General features: G+C 40.9%; 1 protein-coding gene across 4 annotated transcripts in view; it reads left to right on the top strand.

Moving 5' to 3' along the window:
* The window catches only part of ANO10 (anoctamin 10), an 88,913-nt gene extending 76,183 nt beyond the window's left edge, over positions 1-12,730 (top strand). For all 4 annotated transcript variants that reach the window (XM_033165156.1, XM_033165157.1, XM_033165159.1 and 1 more), the window contains exon 13: positions 11,938-12,730. In XM_033165156.1, coding sequence (XP_033021047.1) covers positions 11,938-11,982 — 45 coding nt within the window. In that variant the 3' untranslated portion in view covers positions 11,983-12,730. The remainder of the gene's footprint in view (positions 1-11,937) is intronic.
* Positions 12,731-19,114: the final 6,384 nt, after the last annotated feature.

Raw genomic sequence — 19,114 nt, 5'->3', positions numbered from 1 at the left:
GGCAGGGATTCGAACCGCCAACCTTCTGATCAGCAAGCCCCAGACTCTGTGGTTTAACCCACAGCACCACCTGGGTCCCTGCACAACTTGTAGAACAGCCTTATTTTATTGACAGTTACTGAACCAAAAATAGCATTGCATTGGTTCATTCGAACACATTCACTTTACTTTCAAATATATTCAGTTCTCTGGCAAAGTGAATTAATTTTGGACAATTTTCTCTAGCTCTTTGTTCATCTGAAATCCAAGCCACATCTCCCCTCACAGTTCTTCTTTCAGGAACAGCTCCCTTATGAAGAGTCCCAGGGCCAGGGGGTGGGGCAAGGCAGGTGGAAGGAGGCCTTCCACATTTAACATTATTTATTTATTTTTAAGCATACTACTCTTACCTTGACTTGCAAGTGCAACTTCAAATTTGTGAATTGTTACTCAATAGAAAAAAAATATTTGGTCAGCAAATGAATATTGATGGAGCATAAATTTTTTGTGATGTTTTGAAGATGGCACAGTCACAGTTAGCCCTTTGATGCCAAATTATGGAGCAAAATACTTCAAAGCTTAATCATAATCTAATAAATTTTTCTGTCAAATATTTGTTTGCCATAACAGATGTACTTGTTATGATCTATGTTAATATTTTATTATTTACATGTATTTGCATTTTTAATTTTAAAAAATGCTCCTGTCACACACGTCACAGTCACACACGTCACAAATAGTGACGTGTGTGACTAAATTTAAAAAGCCCAATATTTTTTTATATTTTTTTGAAAAAAAAATCCAAACTTTTTTTTAGTGTTTTTAAGTTTAATAAGCTTATAAAAAAAAATTTCAGCATGGTGAAGTTCATGGCTACATTATTAGATAAAAAATATTAACATATTGTGACGTGTGTGACACTGGAAGCCAGAACCAGTTACTTTAACATGGACAAAATTTAATCAAAATCAAAAATACTTTTCTGCCAAATATTTTTTGGCAGAACAGATATACTTGTTATGATATATGTTAATATTTTATTATTTATTATGTTTGTTGCATTTTTAAGAAAACATGAACTCATCATTAAGATTTCATTTTAAAAAGTGACTTTCTGAACTTGTACAGTTATTTCCAATTTTCACTCCCCCAATTTTCTTTATTTCAAATTAAATTGTTATTTTAACAAAATATACACTTTCAACTACATAAAATATTTTTTTGGGAATTTTATCTTTAATTTATTATTTTAGACCACAGGACCACTTTTCATGGAATGCCCCTATTGCAAGCCTACTTACAATTTTAACTGTTTACTGTGATCTTTAAGATAAGTTATAAATTTTCCCCATTCCTTATTAAAATTTTGGTCGTCCTGATTTCTGATTCTTCGGTCATTTTAACTACCATATACCCGAGTATAAGCCGACCTGAATATAAACCGAGGCACCTAATTTTCCTACAAAAACATGGGAAAGCTTATTGACTCGAGTATAAGCCGGTTCACCTTTGCTGCTGTGGAGGAGGAGGAGGAACAAGCAGCCCGAAAGCAGCCCTTTGGGCTGCTCCTTCCTCTTCTTCCTTTGCCAAGTTTGCATTTATGCGAGCAGTTCAGGAATGGAACAAGCTGCCTGGGGAGAGTAAAGAACCGCCGTTCTTGTACACTTCTTAAGGAATGGTTGACTGGGGAGAGTGGGTGGCGGCATGAGCGGAGAGAAAGGGCTTCTTTCTCGCCGCCCCCACCGCCCGCCTCACTCGAGTATAAGCCGAGGGCAGCTTTTTCAGCACAAAAATTGTGCTGAAAAACTAGGCTTATACTCAAGTATATAAGTATTTCAGCATAATCCATCAACTTGATCTGCCATTCTGTTTACTCCTTATCTGTTCATCACTTTTCGGGGTTTGTCCTCAGAGGCTGCATAGTTGCATTTTTATTTGCTCTCCCTATAAACTTGTACATGGCCATGAATATTTCCGAGGTGAAGTTAAATTTGGATCCAAGGCTGCCATGAAGAATGCTGTAGCTCTGTGACATAACACTTCTGTCATGGATCACTTGGGCTTCTTGACTCCTCTAGTCAGCAAGGATGGGGACCAAGTAAGGATTGGGACGTGACAGACATGCCAACTTTTACTCAGCCCACTGTTTAGTGTTACATATATCTTGATTTATCCTGCTCTTGAGGGTAACACTCAAACCAATGGCTTCAAGTTACAATGCTTGCCAATCGGAAAGTCGGCGGTTCGAATCCCTGCGACGGGGTGAGCTCCCGTTGCTCTGTCCCAGCTCCTGCCAACCTAGCAGTTCGGAAGCACACAAGTGCAAGTAGATAAATAGGTACCGCCACGGCGGGAAGGTAAATGGCATTTCCGTGCGCTCTAGTTTCCGTCACGGTGTCCCGTTGTGCCAGAAGCGGTTTAGTCATACCAGCCACATGACCCAGAAAGCTGTCTGTGGACAAATGCTGGCTCCCTCGGCCTGAAAGTGAGATGGGCGCCGCAACTCCATTGCTGCCTTTGACTGGACTTAAGCGTCCAGGGGTCCTTTACCTTTTTATCTTTTACCTTCAAAATGATTGTGGACTGCTAGTATACACTTCCGGGTTTGCCGCATTCACAACCTGAAAGTTACATTACCTGAAGGTAGCATAACCCGAGGGTCCACTCAGTATATATCTTTTGTATTTGTCAACCAGCATAAATCTCTGCTTAGATGCCAGCCTGCTTGAGCACAGATTATTGCATTGTATTGTCAGAATGAAAAATAAAGACCATATTTTGTTATCTAACCATACAACTGTATATGCCACTAGCCTTGGCGGCGATATTGTAACTATTCTTACAATAGTTAAACAATGCCTACATTTATATATCACCTGTCTCGATTTCTCCAAAATATTTTATGCACATATAGGCCCGAATCCAATACTAAGTTAAGGTGCGCTTAAATTTGTTGAAATGAATTAAATAACGGGCACACTGTTGGATTGTGGAGAACTATAATAACGACAAATGTTTATGGCTTCAAAATTTCCAGAATATTTATACCTCTACCTATTCCTGGGTGCTGTGTGCTCATAAGATGCAGTCTTTCTTTAAAAAGAAATACTATTGTATTCTGGGAGACATAATTATTGACCAAGTGTTTTGGTCTGATCATGCCTTTGAAATACGATCACATTTCCAACCATCAATCACATTATAGCAGTGCCATAGATACAGATACATATTTTCTGTGTGTGGGGTGGGTGGGTTAATATTATTGCCTGACAGATTCATGACTTTTTATAGACAATTCTTTGAAATTCCCAAGCCATTGCCAACCAATCTCTATTGGCTTCTAGCTCTTGATTTGTTTTAAAATAAAGACCACAGAGCAGTACTGTGCTGTTTGTGAAACACCTATTAAAAAGGGTGGTTCAGAATGGCATGGCATGTGTGCTTAATCTGTTTCATATAAATGTGCTGTGAAAGTGCTGGGTCAATATGGATATTGTGCAATCTGTTCTAAACAGCCAGTTGCACAGTAAGTGTAATATGTGGCAGACAGTTATAGATCTCAGGAGTCCTTTCATCAGCGCATGTATCGAATTAATCTGCTCATAAATGCTCATTCAGAGAGTGCCAGAAGATGGTCCTGGTTGGTTGCCATAGCAGATATTACTCTTCATGTTCCTCTGAGAGGTATATTTTTTATGAACTGCGAATCTTTTTTCTCAAGTTTATCACAAGTGGTTAGTGTGCATTTTCTCCACTGGCGCACACCCCCCCCCCCCCGGGTCTGATTCTTGCTTTCCTCTCTGTTTCATTATGTTCCCATCAAAATATTTTGAGAGGTTTTTTTTAAACCACTCTTCATTTTTTGGAAATCTGTGATTATAAGGAGACACCCCCCCCACACACAAAAACAAATGGAAATATTGCTATACACAGCAGTGTCTAACCAGAATTGCTAGACATGGCTGAAAAAAGAACAAGTTGGAATCTCCTGATAAGCAGATACTGTATGTCCAAGCAAGAGAGAAAAAAATGTTCAAAGATTTTTTCAGACTGCAGACATTTGTCTTTAACAAAGAGAAAAACGTTACCAGTAGTTCCCTACATGGCTAGAGGATTGAATGAACTGATAATGTTGAATTAATCTTAACCGTTTAAAGGCACGTCACCAAATGCAATATTACATTGGCCTATGTGTTGCTGTCCTGTTTTACAAAATGTTTTTGGTCACACACTAAAGCCTACATGCACCAGATTTTAGTGGGCAGGTATAAAAGGGTTTTTGCTTTGCTTTTCTGGCTGCAGGAACTTGCTCCCAGGCCAGCTTGCCAAAGTACTTTTCATTGGTGAGGGTGTGCGTTGAGTGTTAAGTGTGCGTTGAGTGTTAAGAAGCCAAAAGCCATTGTCCTGCCACCCCATTGTGTACATGACTTTTGCTTGAATGCATGCAGTTGCCTCTCTTGGGACTTGGGCTATAGCCAAATGTTTAAAGCATATATGGAAGTAGCAAGCTAAAATGACATGTTCCAGAGTGCAGTTGTCTTACAGTGATTCCTAACAGAACATTCTTTTAGCACTTCAACAACAAAATCCCCTGGTCACTTAGGGTGAACCATAACAGACCGTATTAAAAAGACAGAGCTGGGATTTCAGAGGAACAAACAAACCACATTAAAGGAATACAATGAACCAAAGAACCAAGCTTTCCATATTTTCTAACTTCTGTTTCCAAAATGTGTTCCGTCATTATGGGGTTCAGAATATATTGTTTTTCAGGATTAAATTGGTTTGCATAATAGTGGAGTCTGTATGATTTCATCTCTCTCTCTCTCTCTCTCTCTCTCTCTCTCTCTCTCACACACACACACACACAGTTTTTTCCTGTGCTGCCTGATAATTATTTGTACAGCTCTTAAATTTTATATTCAAGCGTTTTAGACACAGTGTTGCATATGCTTCCCTTAGTATGGTCCAGTAAACTCAGTGCAGAATCTTTGTTGATAGAAAGTTTGGCAATTTCAGCCCTTATTCAGTTTCTCCTTTCATTTATTTATTGGGATTTTATACCCACCCTTTACCCTAAGATCCCAGTTAAATATGTAGCATATTTTCAGAGGTAACAGCTTGCACAAACTGGAAGTTTCCCATTTGAGCCTACATCTGTGTGCATTCATTGCAAGGGAAAGTTGTCCATGCATCTGACAAAGTAAAAGAATAGAATTAGTTGCCAAGCTGTGCAAGGAGATTGAACTACAGTAGTATGCTTTTTAAGGAGTGAGATTATTGCTGTGGTATTGGATTGTCTTTTGCTGATGTTCTGCTATACTGAGGTTCAACAGCATTCATGTATGGTAATTAGCAGTTTCATGAATGTGTTAAAGTAAATATCTCCCTGATGCAAATAGCAAGCATGGGGACAAACCCGTCTTGCGTTCATAGTGGGGACCCTGTGCCAAGGCCTTGATTGGGCCCCCAGGCCCTCCGTTTGCTATTTTAAAAACTCATTCATGGACCTGAGTGAATGGCATCTCATCTAGTTTGGCCCTGTATTATGATTGTCTTGAATTTGTTTTTTAATCTGCTAGAGGCTGAGAGGCAAGGGAAAAACATATTTAAAGAAAATATCCAGCATTAAGCACTTTGGAGTCCTATTGACTTCAGTGAAAGAGATTTCAGCACATTGAACTCAATGGCCTTGGAAGCACTTAGCTTGATTCCATTATGCTATGAGTAAATATAATTTTTAAAATATTTTTGGCTGAGATACCTTCACTGTCGAGCTGTGAATGGCTGCTCCATCCTAAGCCACGGTAGCCAGAATTTTCGTAGAAAGGGAATTGCTGTAGTGAAGGGAATTGAATGCCTTCTTTCCATTCCACACTTACAGCTGTAGTAGACTAAGTCAAGACCTTTTTGTATAATGGGCTTTGTCAATATGCAGGTAGTAACGTCAGAAGTCTGAAGGATAAACTAAGCTCTCGGTTTTAAAAAAGATTTTGTTATCACAGACAAATCCTCCTTGAGGTGCTGCATGAAAAGGCACAGCAGACAAACTCCTTAGAGCTGGAAACATCCTAAGTAACTTGTTTTTCCCTTTCCCATCATAAGTCAGTTATTCAGTAACAGCCAAAAAGAAGGATGAAAAAGCCTGGCACCTTGCAGCTTGACACAGCTAGTCTTCCGGAATTAATTTTCTCCGATTGTCCTGTTCACAGATGAAACCCCACCATTAAATGAGATTTAATTACATTCACAGGCATAGACCGAGGCCTGTGATTTCTATCGGCTCTTCAGTGGCATGCCGTTGTGTGAGGAGCCATTGCTCAGGAAATGCCATCTGCCTTCCAGCACCTTCTGCTGTGGGGTCATCTGTCAATTGTGATGTGCCATATTCACAGCAAACGGCCTTGCCTTCCGCAGCGTATTAACTCGCCGGCCCACTTTTCGCTAATACTAGATTGTCTTGGGGTGCGGAGAGGGGGGTGTCATGGCGAAGCTTCCTGCTGTTGAAAACAGCAAGGAAGACTGTTTGCTTTGCATGCAAGTGGTAATAGACATCTTCCTGATCTTTGTAGGAAGCAGATAAGACTTAGGCACATGCACAGAAGACTCCAGGCACCAGCAATTTAAGCATTATTGTGTTGCAGTAAAGTGGGGAAGAGCTGAGAGCCTGGAGGAGAGCAGCTACCCAAACTTTTTTTTGGGGGGGGGGGTTCACTGCATCTTGGTTTCGTAAACTCATTCCTGGTGCCCCCTGTGCCCTACAAAATGGATTGTTCAGAATAGCTGTTTGCACAACCCACTAAGGGAGATAACAATAACCATTAAATGCTCATTTATTCTGTATCCAATGAAAACTAGTTTAGTTCCACAAAATTGATGAACTTGATGCAGTGATACCAGCTTTTCAAAGCCTGATAGTCATTTACACCTCCACCCCCCTCTCCCCGGTCACCTCCTTGCTTCTTAGCACCCCTCTAGGTAATTCCCCCCCCCCAGGGGATGATACCACCCACTTTGCGTACCACTGATCTAGTAGATTTTGCATGTGTCTGGTATTTTGAAGAGCTAAATACCATCAAGTAGGGCCCATAACAAAAAGTGGCAGGGTAGAGCTCTCCTGGTCAGGATACTTTCTACACATCCCCCTTCCATCTAGTGTTTCATCCTCCACCGAACAAAAGAAAACCACAGCCTGCCAACTATTGAGTATATTCCACTTCTTTCTAAGCATCCCCTGCCCTGCTTCTGCAAATCCTGTGGCTCTACCAAACCACTTCTCCCTTGTGGGTGGTTTCATTTTGGCCAGTTAAAGAACCACATTCAGGAGAATGAACTTCACTGTTAATATATATTCTATTCTTTGGGAGAAGAAAAAGCTAAGTAAACCCATTATAAATCTGGAGTGGAGTCCCCAAGATGGTTGGATGGCGTCTTGTATGCCTCCTTCCAGCAACTCCTGCAGCCCGGCTGGTGCCAAATGTATTCCTCTGCTTTTCTTTGGACTACATCAGCAAGGCTGAGAGGTGGTCTTGTCGTCTGGGCAGCCCAGGACATTCAGACACACTGCCCAGGCTTGGACCCAGGAGAGGTCACTTTGGTGCTGCTAATGCAGCAAAAACAACACGGGAGGCAGCACTTATGAGTTACCGATCTTTGCAGCCACAGCAGGTGCCGTGATTCTCCAGCGATTTGATTTCACTCCTGGAGGCGCACTTCATTGTGTCTCTAGACCGATTAATGCCAACCAATTTGTATGTAGGATTTACTCTTAGATCCTAACTTTCCGCCAAGGAACTCAAGGCAGCGTAGCCGGTGTCTCCCTCCCTCATTTTATCCTCATAACCCCCCTGTATGGTGGTCCCAAGCTCATATCTGGAGTTGCATAGCTGAATCTGCATCTCCCGGTCCTAATTCAATACTCTCTAACTGTTACACCACCCCCAGATATCTGAATCCTCTCCTGGTTTTTATATGTAAACCAGATTTCTTCCCCATTCATTCTTTGAATACAGTTTTTATCAAGTGCTATTACCTTTGTGTGATTTCTCTCAGGCTTTAAAAATCTTTTGCAAGGAACATTCCCCCCCCCTTTTGTTAGCATCTCTACTGTAGCATTTAAGGTCACTTCTCATTACCATAGAAAGTGCTTCTTTTGAGAGTGTGATGCTTAGAGTTTTACTTGGATTGCTGGGAAAAGGGAGTGGGGTACAGCTTTGGCTTTTTTTGCTTTTCTCAAGGATCTATCTTATTTACTGCCGTTGCATCCTCTCAGCAAAGCTCAAAGTGGAGCTCTGTTTGAGCAGTCAAAAGTCTGGTTGCTTTCAATGCCAGAGTGTTCCCATCTGACCACACAGTGGCATGTCGTGAAATGTTTGCAAAGCCCTTTGGGGCCAAAGTCACCCACATCAAATTTGACACCATATGCGAAGCAGGTCAGAGAGGGGTCCTTGGAGCACCGAGTGTTCAGCGCTCCGGGGATCAGTTTCAGTTGTTGTGGCCTGAGGATGTGGACAGTTTCAGGGTGAGGCTCACATGCCTTTTTGATCTTGGTCCATCCTGCTTTGTAGAAGCTAGCCAAAGAGGATTCACTGGGTTGGTCTAGGGCAGGGGTCAGCAAACTTTTTCAGCACGGGGCTGGTCCACCGTCCCTCAGACCTTGTGGGGGGCCGGACTATATATTTTTTTGGGGGGGGGGGAATGAACGAATTCCTATGCCCCACAAATAACCTAGAGATGCATTTTAAATAAAAGCACATGTTCTACTCAGTAAAAACACCAGGCAGGCCCTACAAATAACCCAGAGATGCATTTTAAATAAAAGGACACATTCTACTCATGTAAAAACACGCTGATTCCCGAACCGTCTGTGGGCCGGATTTAGAAGGCGATTGGGCCGCATCCGGCCCCCGGGCCTTTGTTTGGGGACCCCTGGTCTAGGGGGTGGTTAATGCTTCGCTGCAGAAGGGGACAATGCCCACCACCAGGGCTGGAAAAATAAGCAAAATAAGCATGTGCTTAGGGTATCGAGGGGAGGGGAGCATTACAGAAATTTCCCATTACCGGATTTTTAACATTAACAAATGGCTCGGCCGAAGGTTCATTTTTTCAGTTCAAGTATATTAAAAATCCCAACAGAGCAACTCTGCAACAAGGCAGGCTGGATGCCTTATCTCTACTAAGTATTGTATATAAGCAGATGCATTACATAAGATTAGTTTTGAGGATCCGATCAAAGACTTTGCAGTTAGAAAAGAAACAGGAGAAAGAAATTCAAATATAAATAAAGTGGAAGTATACAAAAATAAACATGATTTCCCAACTTAACGGAAGAATAAGAAATCAAGATAACAAACTTTTAATAAAAGAATGGAAATGGTTTATATGAATATTTACAGATAAATTGCAAAAAGATAAAAACATTAGCAGGATTTTTGTAATAACCTGCAATTTCATAAGAGCATATATTTATAGTAGATAATTAAATGAGCAAGTGAAATGAATTTGGATATGCAGAAGATACTAAATAATAAATTTAAGGAACCGCAGAAAGGGGGGGAAGGAAGTCAGATTTTGAAATTGATTGTAAAACTAATGAAATGTATAAATTTGAAAAGAAAGAAAGAAAGAATGAGTAAATAAATAAATAAATAAATACTTCGTTCAAAAGGACTGCCCATCCACCAAAAAATACCGGTAACTATATAGCCTACAATATCACCTTTACCACACATGTGCCCATTCAACCACTTCGATTGGTGGAATTGGTACTACGACAGATGCCACTTAAAATACCTTTTCCGCATTTGTAAGAACTCTGTTTAGTGTGGCAGCATCTAAACTTTGGAACTCCTCCCCTTTTGAGATCAAGCTGGCAACTTCACTGTATTCTTTTTGGCGCCCGCTGAAAACATTCTTATTTAGACCCTTAGAAGGTTGAGGTGATGTTAATCTGTTTTGGTATTTTAACTTTTGTACGTTTTAAAGTATAGATGTGAATTTTTCTTGATTTTGCTGCTTTATCTTTTGTAATCTGCTTTTACAGAATTCATAATTATTTATTAAATAAACGAAGAAGCATAAAACAGTTTACACAGTTTCCAAGATTTGTGCTGCGTATAGTGAGCACAGCAGAACAGAATACCTTTTCTGATTCTACATTTGCCATAAATTGCACCACAATCACTTGAGCAAATTGCTCCAGGATAAACGATTTAGTCCAAGTTTGATGGGTCATGAATTCAATGGTGCTTTGTATTCTGCATTCTTCTGATAGTTTTACTATTAATTAATGTAGCTGTGGCTGCTGCTTCTTTTTTTAGAAAAAGGCTAACTAAATGGAGCAGCAAAGCTGCCTGAAGGAGAATTTGAATGCCATCATTCAGCTCTGGAGATTTCTGTTACAACATTGTGCAACAGGAACTGAATTAAACTTGCTAATAGTTGATCTGGAAGTGTAGCTTCATCATGTTGTCGTTTTGAATATATTTTACGTTTGAAAGATATACAGAATGTGTCCAGTTGTTTTGCTGGAGCCATGGCCCTCCCTTCTGCCCGAAGGACTTTCCTTGCCATTTCAGAAGCACAGCACAGAAGCGTCCTTTCCAGCAACAAGCATGACAAAACAGTTCTGTAGTCCCATAATTTGGTGCTGGTTTTGAATATATAAAATCCCAGATCAGACTCAGTGCATTTCTTTCTTTCTTTCTTTCTTTCTTTCTTTCTTTCTTTCTTTCTTTCTTTCTTTCTTTCTTTCTTTCTTTCTTTCTCAATTAATTTTTATTGCTTTTCAAAAAAATTAACAAATTAACATCAAATTATTTCAAATTTAATACAAATGTAAAAGTTGATTTCCCATCCCGCTATGTTGGTGTTTCTGTTCCCTTCCTTACTTGCTGCTCAATGTTGCATACATTTCCTAATTCCATTGCAAATATTTTAGCATTTTGCCATTTACTCTCCTCTTCATTTCCCATCAGCTGTGCATATTTCAATTCCTGCCAGACTTTTATTTAACTATAACATATTCCCAGGTGTCAAGTAGAGTTACTCTTCACTCTTGTCAGCCCACAGAAATCATTGGTTATAAATCAATAATCCACAAATACAGCTTATCCCTCCTGCTATTTTACATGTGCAAAAGTCTGACTGGTGATGGTAAAAAAGAATTTCTCTTCAGCCGTAGCATTCCATTCCTTGCACTTCCTACTTTTCCATCTGGTTTGCCAGGAGCAGTTTGTTAAGTGCACCAAGTTATACTTTCTCCCTCGAAGTTTCAGGAGACCCAGCAGGGGCATATTTCAAAAGGGCATTGTGTTCAGGATAGGTGTAGCTACAGATATGCTGGCACAAGGAGCAATTGGGAAGGCTTGTGAGAATTTTAAGATACAAACAGACCGTTCATTTGAGTGGCAAACCTGACTTGTACATTTCTCACAAGCTTGGTGTTCTTTCTTTTACCAACTCTAGAAATAATAATAATAATAATAATAATAATAATAATAATAATAATAATAATAATAATTAATACCCAGCCCATCTGGCTGGGTTTCCCCAGCCACTCTGGACCGTTCCCAACATAATATTAAAAACACGATAAAACATCAAACATTAAAAACTTCCCAGGTCTGCCTTCAGATGTCTTCTAAAAGTCAGATAGTTGTTTATTTACTTGACACCTGATGGGAAGGCGTTCCACAGGGCGAGTGCCACCACCGAGAAGGCCCTCTGCCTGGTTCCCTGTAACCTCACTTCTCATGGCAAGGGAGCTGCCAGAAGGCCCTTGGCGCTGGACTTCAGTGTCTGGGCAGAATGATGGGGGTGGAGACATTCCTTCAGGTATACAGGGCTGAGGCCGTTTAGGGCTTTGAACTGATCGACTGGATGGCGTTGATTCAAACCTTCAGGCCCACTGTGTTTGCTTAACTTCTGTCATTTTTCTGCCTTCTCCTTTTCTTTCAGCAAATGAAGTTGGTGGCAGAGTCCCTGAAAGAAAAAGCAAGCTAGGATGCTAAACTGAGCAGCTGCGGAAGGATATAGACTACACGAGAATTAACAGCGAGACACGCATGGTATTTGTACTACGTTCTAGCACTCCGTAATCTAGCATTACCTATCCTTATTCACCACTAAAAGCCTCATTGGAAGAATATGATTATTTATTTTCCCTCTCTGCATACGCTGCCTGTGCCAGCTCTGGTTTACCATCTAAATAGCCACCAATGTGAGGCAGCAATACTTAATGCACAGCTTCATATCCCCCAAAGCAGTTGAGCAATTGCATCCTTCTGCTAGAATATCTAGTCATCATTATTTCCTGTAGGCGGTTTATTAGATAGTTCCCTGCATTTATGAAGGAATTAATCTAAGTCTTGTTTACTGTAAAATGTGATGCATAAATATGTCCTATAGGACCAATCCAGCCCAAGGTTTTGGATCTTTTTAAAGAAAAAAGAAAAGAAAAATTGTGTACTGAAAAATGTATGAGACTATTACAATATTTTAAGCTTAAAACCTGTGCCTTGTCAAGTTATTAATTTTAAGGAGCAGGGCAGGGAAGAATTCAGCATGCAGCGAAGCTCACTCAACGTGATGCATCCTCACTGAGATGTACAAATTTAACCCTGCTTGTATATTCTTTCTGCTCATCATTCACTTCCATTTTGCTGGGTCATGAGATATAGGCTGTATTATACGATGGTTTTATCTGACCAGCAGGAGAGCCATTAAAAATATCTAATCATTGTGCATCTAATTTTTCCTGTGTGTACCAATATCTTTCTTTGTGGCTTTCAGGCTTTCAATTTGGAGAACTTTTAACCCAAGATCCCCTCATTGACATGGCATGAGGCCAGCGATTGTTTTCTAGTGCGTAGGTGTGGCCTGCCCTAGAGGCGAAACTTCCTTCTCTGGAAAACCTTTTGAAGTCTAGATAAGACTCTAGTTCAATAGCTACTAAGACTGTTGGACTTATTATATAGTAACATCTGGTATTAACAATGGTGCAGATCAAAGTCCAGCATGCACATCAACTTTCTCTTAGCACTGCGGTCACAACCCAGACAGAAGTAAATTGGGTTCAGAGCTTCTTCCCTTTTTTTGTAATTTTACAATGGAATAGTCACAAGGCTTGTTTACTGGGACTAACTAAACAGCAGTTGGGAAATCATTTTGATAGCTCAACCTCCTTTGTTTTGCAGATGCATTGAACCACAAGGCGTTATAGTCATACCTTTTGTTACTTCCAGCTAGGAGCACGGTGGGGTCTGCCCCTCCATAATCGCCTAGGCGCCTTCATCAGATGTTCAGCTTTAATTAAACAGACAGATACAACCAATACTTCTACAGACATATATAATTTTATTTGTATGCCTTTTTACCATGCTCAAGGAGGCTTACAACAAAAAACAAATGTGTAACTGCAACATAACAAAAGCAGCCTTAAACAATAAAAAAGTATTTAAAAAAATACTCAACCCAGTATTTCTGCCCAGTTGCTTTTCAGCAAGAAAACCTGCTTTTGCCATCTGGTGGTCTGACCAAACATAGGATGACCAGCAAGACTGAGGCACTTCTATAACTTTTAGAGTAGTTAAATGAAACTAACTATCTGCCAGCTGAGCCAAACTAAATGGTCATACTTCCACCATTCTGGCACTTCTGTTGGCCTCTAGGCTTTGCCTCACTTGTACTGCTAGTTAAAATGAGCCTAATAAAGCCGGTTGAAGAGGGTGTTTAACATGCTGTGCAGTTGCACTAATAATAATAATAATAATAATAATAATAATAATAATAATTTCAGTATTCCAGCATTCAGTGTATTGTAGTCCAAAGTCATCCTGGATAGCTCAGTTGGTTAGAGCACGGTGCTGATAACAGCAAGGTTGCAGGTTCGATCCCCATATGGGACATCTGCATATTTCTGCATTGCAGGGGGTTGGACTAAATGATCCTCAGGGTCCCTTCCAACTCTGCAACTCTTTGATTCAACTGTGAGAGAACAGGAAGTGGCCTTTCATGGTATTTGAGAACTGCCCTTCCTTACAACCAGGCAACTTTTCTCAACCATGGTTTTGTGGTAAAGTTTGAAGGGCAGGAGCTCAGCAGAACATGCCCCCTGGCCGTTCCGCCATAGTGTGTGTCCACCTCCCTTCCTAAAAACAGCAAGAGAGCTATGTTGCATCATTATAGAGAGAAAATCAGCCATATGTATGCAGCGTTCTGCCCAATTTATTAGGATCAGCTGGCAGGCTACGGAAAAGCAAACTGACATGGGGCAGTAGAATGGTTAGCATGTAGGGTTTTAGCTTGGGAGACTTGGGCTCACAACTCTGAAATCTTCTGGCTGCAGGAGTCCCAACTTGGGAACCCATTAAGCTTTAGATACGTATCTTCAGGCGGCTGAAATACAGCTCCTAGCTTTAATTAGGTAAAAAGACAAAATTCCAACTTGCAAAGTAGCATTGAATACTTTTGCCGCCCAAGGCAAAGGTCAAGAGGGCATCTTCCCTTCCCCGTTCCACTAACAGAAGCTGCCTGGATTGGCAGTTAATACATCAGCCCCGGTGATGATGGGATACTTTGGCAGCCATGTAATTGGTACATAGATGAAAAAAAGTGTCCCCCAGTGAAGCAGCAAGCTATGCAAGCACAGAGCGTTAGACTAATAGTTTGAAGTAGGAACCCCATCAATGAAAAGTACTGCCTACCCGCCAGGTCATTATTTTGCTCATTCTGTTTTCCCTTGCCATCACAAAAACAGTAAAACTTGGAAGTCCCATTTCTACCTCATTCACTTGCCAGAGCAAATGAAAAAAAGGCCCAGATCTGTGGTTCTTTCACATTCCTCCTCCACTATACCACTGGTCAGGAACTTCCTTGGAAAAATTGTGTGTAGCAAGCAAATAATACTACATTTAGACATGAAACACTGTGCGGAAAAGAGAAACCTCCCTTTTAATGTCCGCTACATTTGTGCTTTCAAACAAAAACTTAATATAAGCCGTATTTTCTTCTTGCAATCAATGCACGATTCAGAGTTGGACATCTGGAGGGGGCTGGATAAAACCAAGGTCAAATTTAGCAGAAGTTAATACGTAAGGGCAGCGCAAATCCATATATGCCCACTTTAAAGCTTAAGCAGAGGTCAAAGGAGCAAATACATTAGGATAATATTACGCAAGCTGAAATTATCAGAAATGCACATGGACAGGAAATTGGGAACCTGATCAATCACCTCGACATAAATTCAACTTGATCCATTTCAGTGGAGCGTTATGCATCATCAGAAATACGATTTGTTGCATTTTCTACAGTCTGAACAGAGGCACAATTAGTTCTGTGGCTTGCATGTTTTTGAAAATGTAAATAGCCACAGCAGAGAGAAATGTGATAATTATCCGGGGGGGGGGGGGGAGAGAGAAAGTTTAACCTTTTCCTTGCCGGTTGTGCAGCCCTGATGGAAAACACAAGTTTGAAGCTATTTGCATTCAAAAGAAACTCCCAGTGGGTGCTAGCATGGAATTTCCTCCCGAAACCATTATGGACCTACCACAAGGAATGTCAACAAGGGCCTTGCAGAAGTTGTTGATCTACAACTCCCATCAGCTTCAGTAAGCATACCCAAGGATCAGGGAGCAAGGCAGCTGGAGATCACCAAAACCATCTTGGCTATCCTTGACAGATTCAGGAGGACTGCAACAGGGGAGGAAAGGATTAAACTCCCTTTCGCTGTGTCAAGGGCCAGGAGTCAGCTTTGCCTGCTGAACAGCAGCCTGAAGGGGGAGAAGGTAGAGTGACTCCACCCGCAGCTGATCAGCCTTCAAGGACTCAGAGGAGAAGGCACTGATGAGAACCAACTGGCTTCAGCCTTCTTAAGCAGAGCTTCCAGCAGCAGTCAGATGCTGGCAACAATGCTTGTAGTTTCTGGCCTGATCTTGTTGCTTCCTGCTCATCTTGACCTCGAGATCATTGGATTCCCTGACCCCTGGACCATCTGACCACGTGGATTGCTGTTCGCCCACCCCTAGGACTGGACCTGACTTTGGATGCTGACTCTGCCTCCAGGCAAGAACACCTCAGAGACTCTTTTGGTTGGCTGGCCTCCAGCTCCTCTGAGCTCTGCAATCCTGGTACGTTTTGGCCCTTTCTTCAGTTGCATTTTGAGATAAATGCATGCATATACAGTGGTGCCCCGCTAGACGAAAATAATTCGTTCTGCGAAAATTTTCGTCTAGCGGGTTTTTCGTCTTGCGGAGCGGCAATGACAGCCGCGCTCCGCAAAACGGAAAAAAAAGATGAAAATTTTTCGTCTTGCGAGGCAGCCCCATAGACTTTTTCGTCTAGCGGGGCAGCCTTCCGCTAGACGAATGCCTTCGTCTAGCGAGTTTTTCGTCTAGCGAGGTTCGTCTAGCGGGGCACCACTGTATATATACGCACCTCCTCACACACTCCTCACTTTCAGTTGTTGGTTTTATCTTCAGGGTGCAGAAGAGAAGCAGCCCCTAATTTTGAGGCACCACCCTCATTCCATCTTCATTGGAAAACCCTTTTGACTTTCCCTTTCCCCAAGGCCACCTGCCTAATCTGCAATATTTCACTTTTGCATCTAAAACCCAACTTAATGCAAAATTTTGTGTTGTTATGTTCTACAATGATAGGATTTGGCTGAAGAGTTTTCCGAGGAGGTTGTTATTTTAACCAAGACAGGTGAGATGGTGGGGACGGCAGTATAAAAACAAGTTAACTTGATATTTAAGCTTAAAGTTCCTAGTGAATCCTAACCGTATATGAGCAATCTCTCACACACAATGGTGCTTTTGCACATAATCAGGTTCCAAGGTAGAACTGGTGATCGTAATGCCATAGCAGCAATGGTTACAGTCCTTTATATAGTGGTACCTCGGTTTTTGAACGTAATCCTTTCTGGAAGACCATTCGAGTTCCAAAACTAAATACGGAAGCCTCAAAATGGGAAGCTCAATACGGAAGCGGCGTTTCATGTTCGAAAACTGAAGCATTTACTTACGGAGTTCAAAAACTGAAATGTTCATCAACAGAGATGTTCAAAAACCAAGATGCCACTGTATATACATACAAATGTATGTATATCGTCGACTTGGATTCATTAAAACAATTGGGGGGGGGGGGTCACACTGAAAAGAGGAAGTGGAGACCAGAGTAAAAATGCCCAATGACCTAGAGATATATGAAAAAATGGCATTTTTACCCTTCTCCATGATTGTAGCTAGCACTGCTAGAAGGCAAAACAGTGAATATTGAGGGGTGGGTGTTCATTCATACATTTGAAATAGCCTCAGGATTGGGAGGGGGGATCTGTAGCAGCAGCCAGAAGCATATCCATGCTTGCAGAATACAAGATATATTCATATTAGCAGTCCATTTATTGATTAAGCCCACGGACCTCACATTAAAATATTATACATCATACAGAAACAGAATACAAATTCATCAAATCTGTTAGCAGCCAGGAAAACATGATGACATTGATTTTCACTGGTAGCTTCATTACTCTCAACAGGAATTTAGCTACAGTTTGTGTCATAAACTTTATATTCAAAGGTGGTGAAAAATAACATTCAGTTATAGTATCCTGGATACCAAATGACTAATAGATTATTTGATTAAATTGTATTGTTTTTTGTAGAATGCAATTTGTGTGTGTGAGAGGGGTCTGTTGACTGGATTAATGAACTGATTCATATCAACTATTTTGCCCCAATGTTCATCTGCACATAGAATTTTCAAGGGGACTGACAGAAATTACATGAATCTAGAGCTTTCATGGGAGTTTTTTCCTGGAAAGCTCCCTTTACCAAAGAGGCCATTTTTATGAAAAAGCATTTTAAAGCAGCATCTCTTCAGCTGGTGGAGAAGCTGCACTGAATATTTTATTCTAAGCCATTTCAGATAACTTGACCCAGGGGCAGGGAAGCAGAGAGGGAAGCAAACTCCGTGTGCAGTTCTCACCCATATGCAGAGAGTAGTTTTGGACTGAAGTCAAATCTGGATTGCAAGCCCAAAGGCAGAAGTTTGCAGCATGGTTTGAGGCAGCTAACGGAATACTTAGCATCCTTCCAAGCTCTTTCCTAATAAAGTAAATTTGTTTCTGTTAACTCTGGACTGGCAGGTGGTTTCAAAAAGGTTGTGATCAAAGAAACTTCGATTAATCCATGATACCCAGCCCTTTTATTTTCAAATATAATCTTTGTGCCATTGATGTGCACACCATGTTATGCCTGTAAGGACGGGTGTGTGTGGAAGAGATGGGCCTTGCAGACATCTCAGGATGTCAGATTTGTTGCTCTTCTGACCATGTCTGTCAAAGTGCCACCACGACCTGACCAAGTCAGATAGAGTATTTTATATTGTCCATTAGCTCCGTTTTCTTCAGGCTTGTCTTATGAATGATTGCATTTAAAATCTTAGTTGGTCTCGAAGGTGCTACTGGAAGGATTTCTTATTTTTTATTTTGTTTTGCATTTAAAAAGTTAAATTTTTAATTCCAGCTATTCCATTTCTAAAAAGAATGTTCATTTCCAACCTTAAATGATGAATAAAACTTACGTTCTTATTTCATTTTTTGTGTCATTCGTCCTAAACAAATGTGAACTATGGTTTGGAGCCTTGGGTGAATTGCTAGCAAATCCAATGATGTCATACCCATTTCCAAGGAAGGTAGTAAGTATACAGTTTACTCATCCAATTAGCACTTTCCCCAAATTTTTGCATTTTAAAATATGGGCTTTGGAGCCTTTTTTTAAAGGGGAGCGAGAGTCCACAAACACACCTGTACAAATTTTCTCCTTCCAGTAGTCACATCAAAACTTTTTTTTCCAAGTTACAAAACACAATGACTAACATCCAAAGACACTTCCTGTTCATATGAGTGGTAGATACAAGAGCTAGCGAGAGCGTGTCTCATGCTCTCTGGAAAACTTCAGAAGTTGCCATAATTTTTCCGGCACGTGTACAGTTCCCAATGCGTGACTGCATAGAGCCACTCTAAATGTAATCCTGTTTTTTACTTCTGACAAAAAGTCAACAGTACATCAGCTTCTGGTGTCCTCGGGGCCAGAGAGCATATAAAGTTGACATGGACATCATTTATGCACCAATC

This window comes from Lacerta agilis, chromosome 12 (genome assembly GCF_009819535.1).
Source record: "Lacerta agilis isolate rLacAgi1 chromosome 12, rLacAgi1.pri, whole genome shotgun sequence".
In the NCBI taxonomy this organism is placed as follows: Eukaryota; Metazoa; Chordata; class Lepidosauria; order Squamata; family Lacertidae; genus Lacerta; species Lacerta agilis.
The sequence above is the reverse complement of the archived record's forward strand: the minus strand, read 5'-3'. Positions and strand labels throughout refer to the sequence as shown.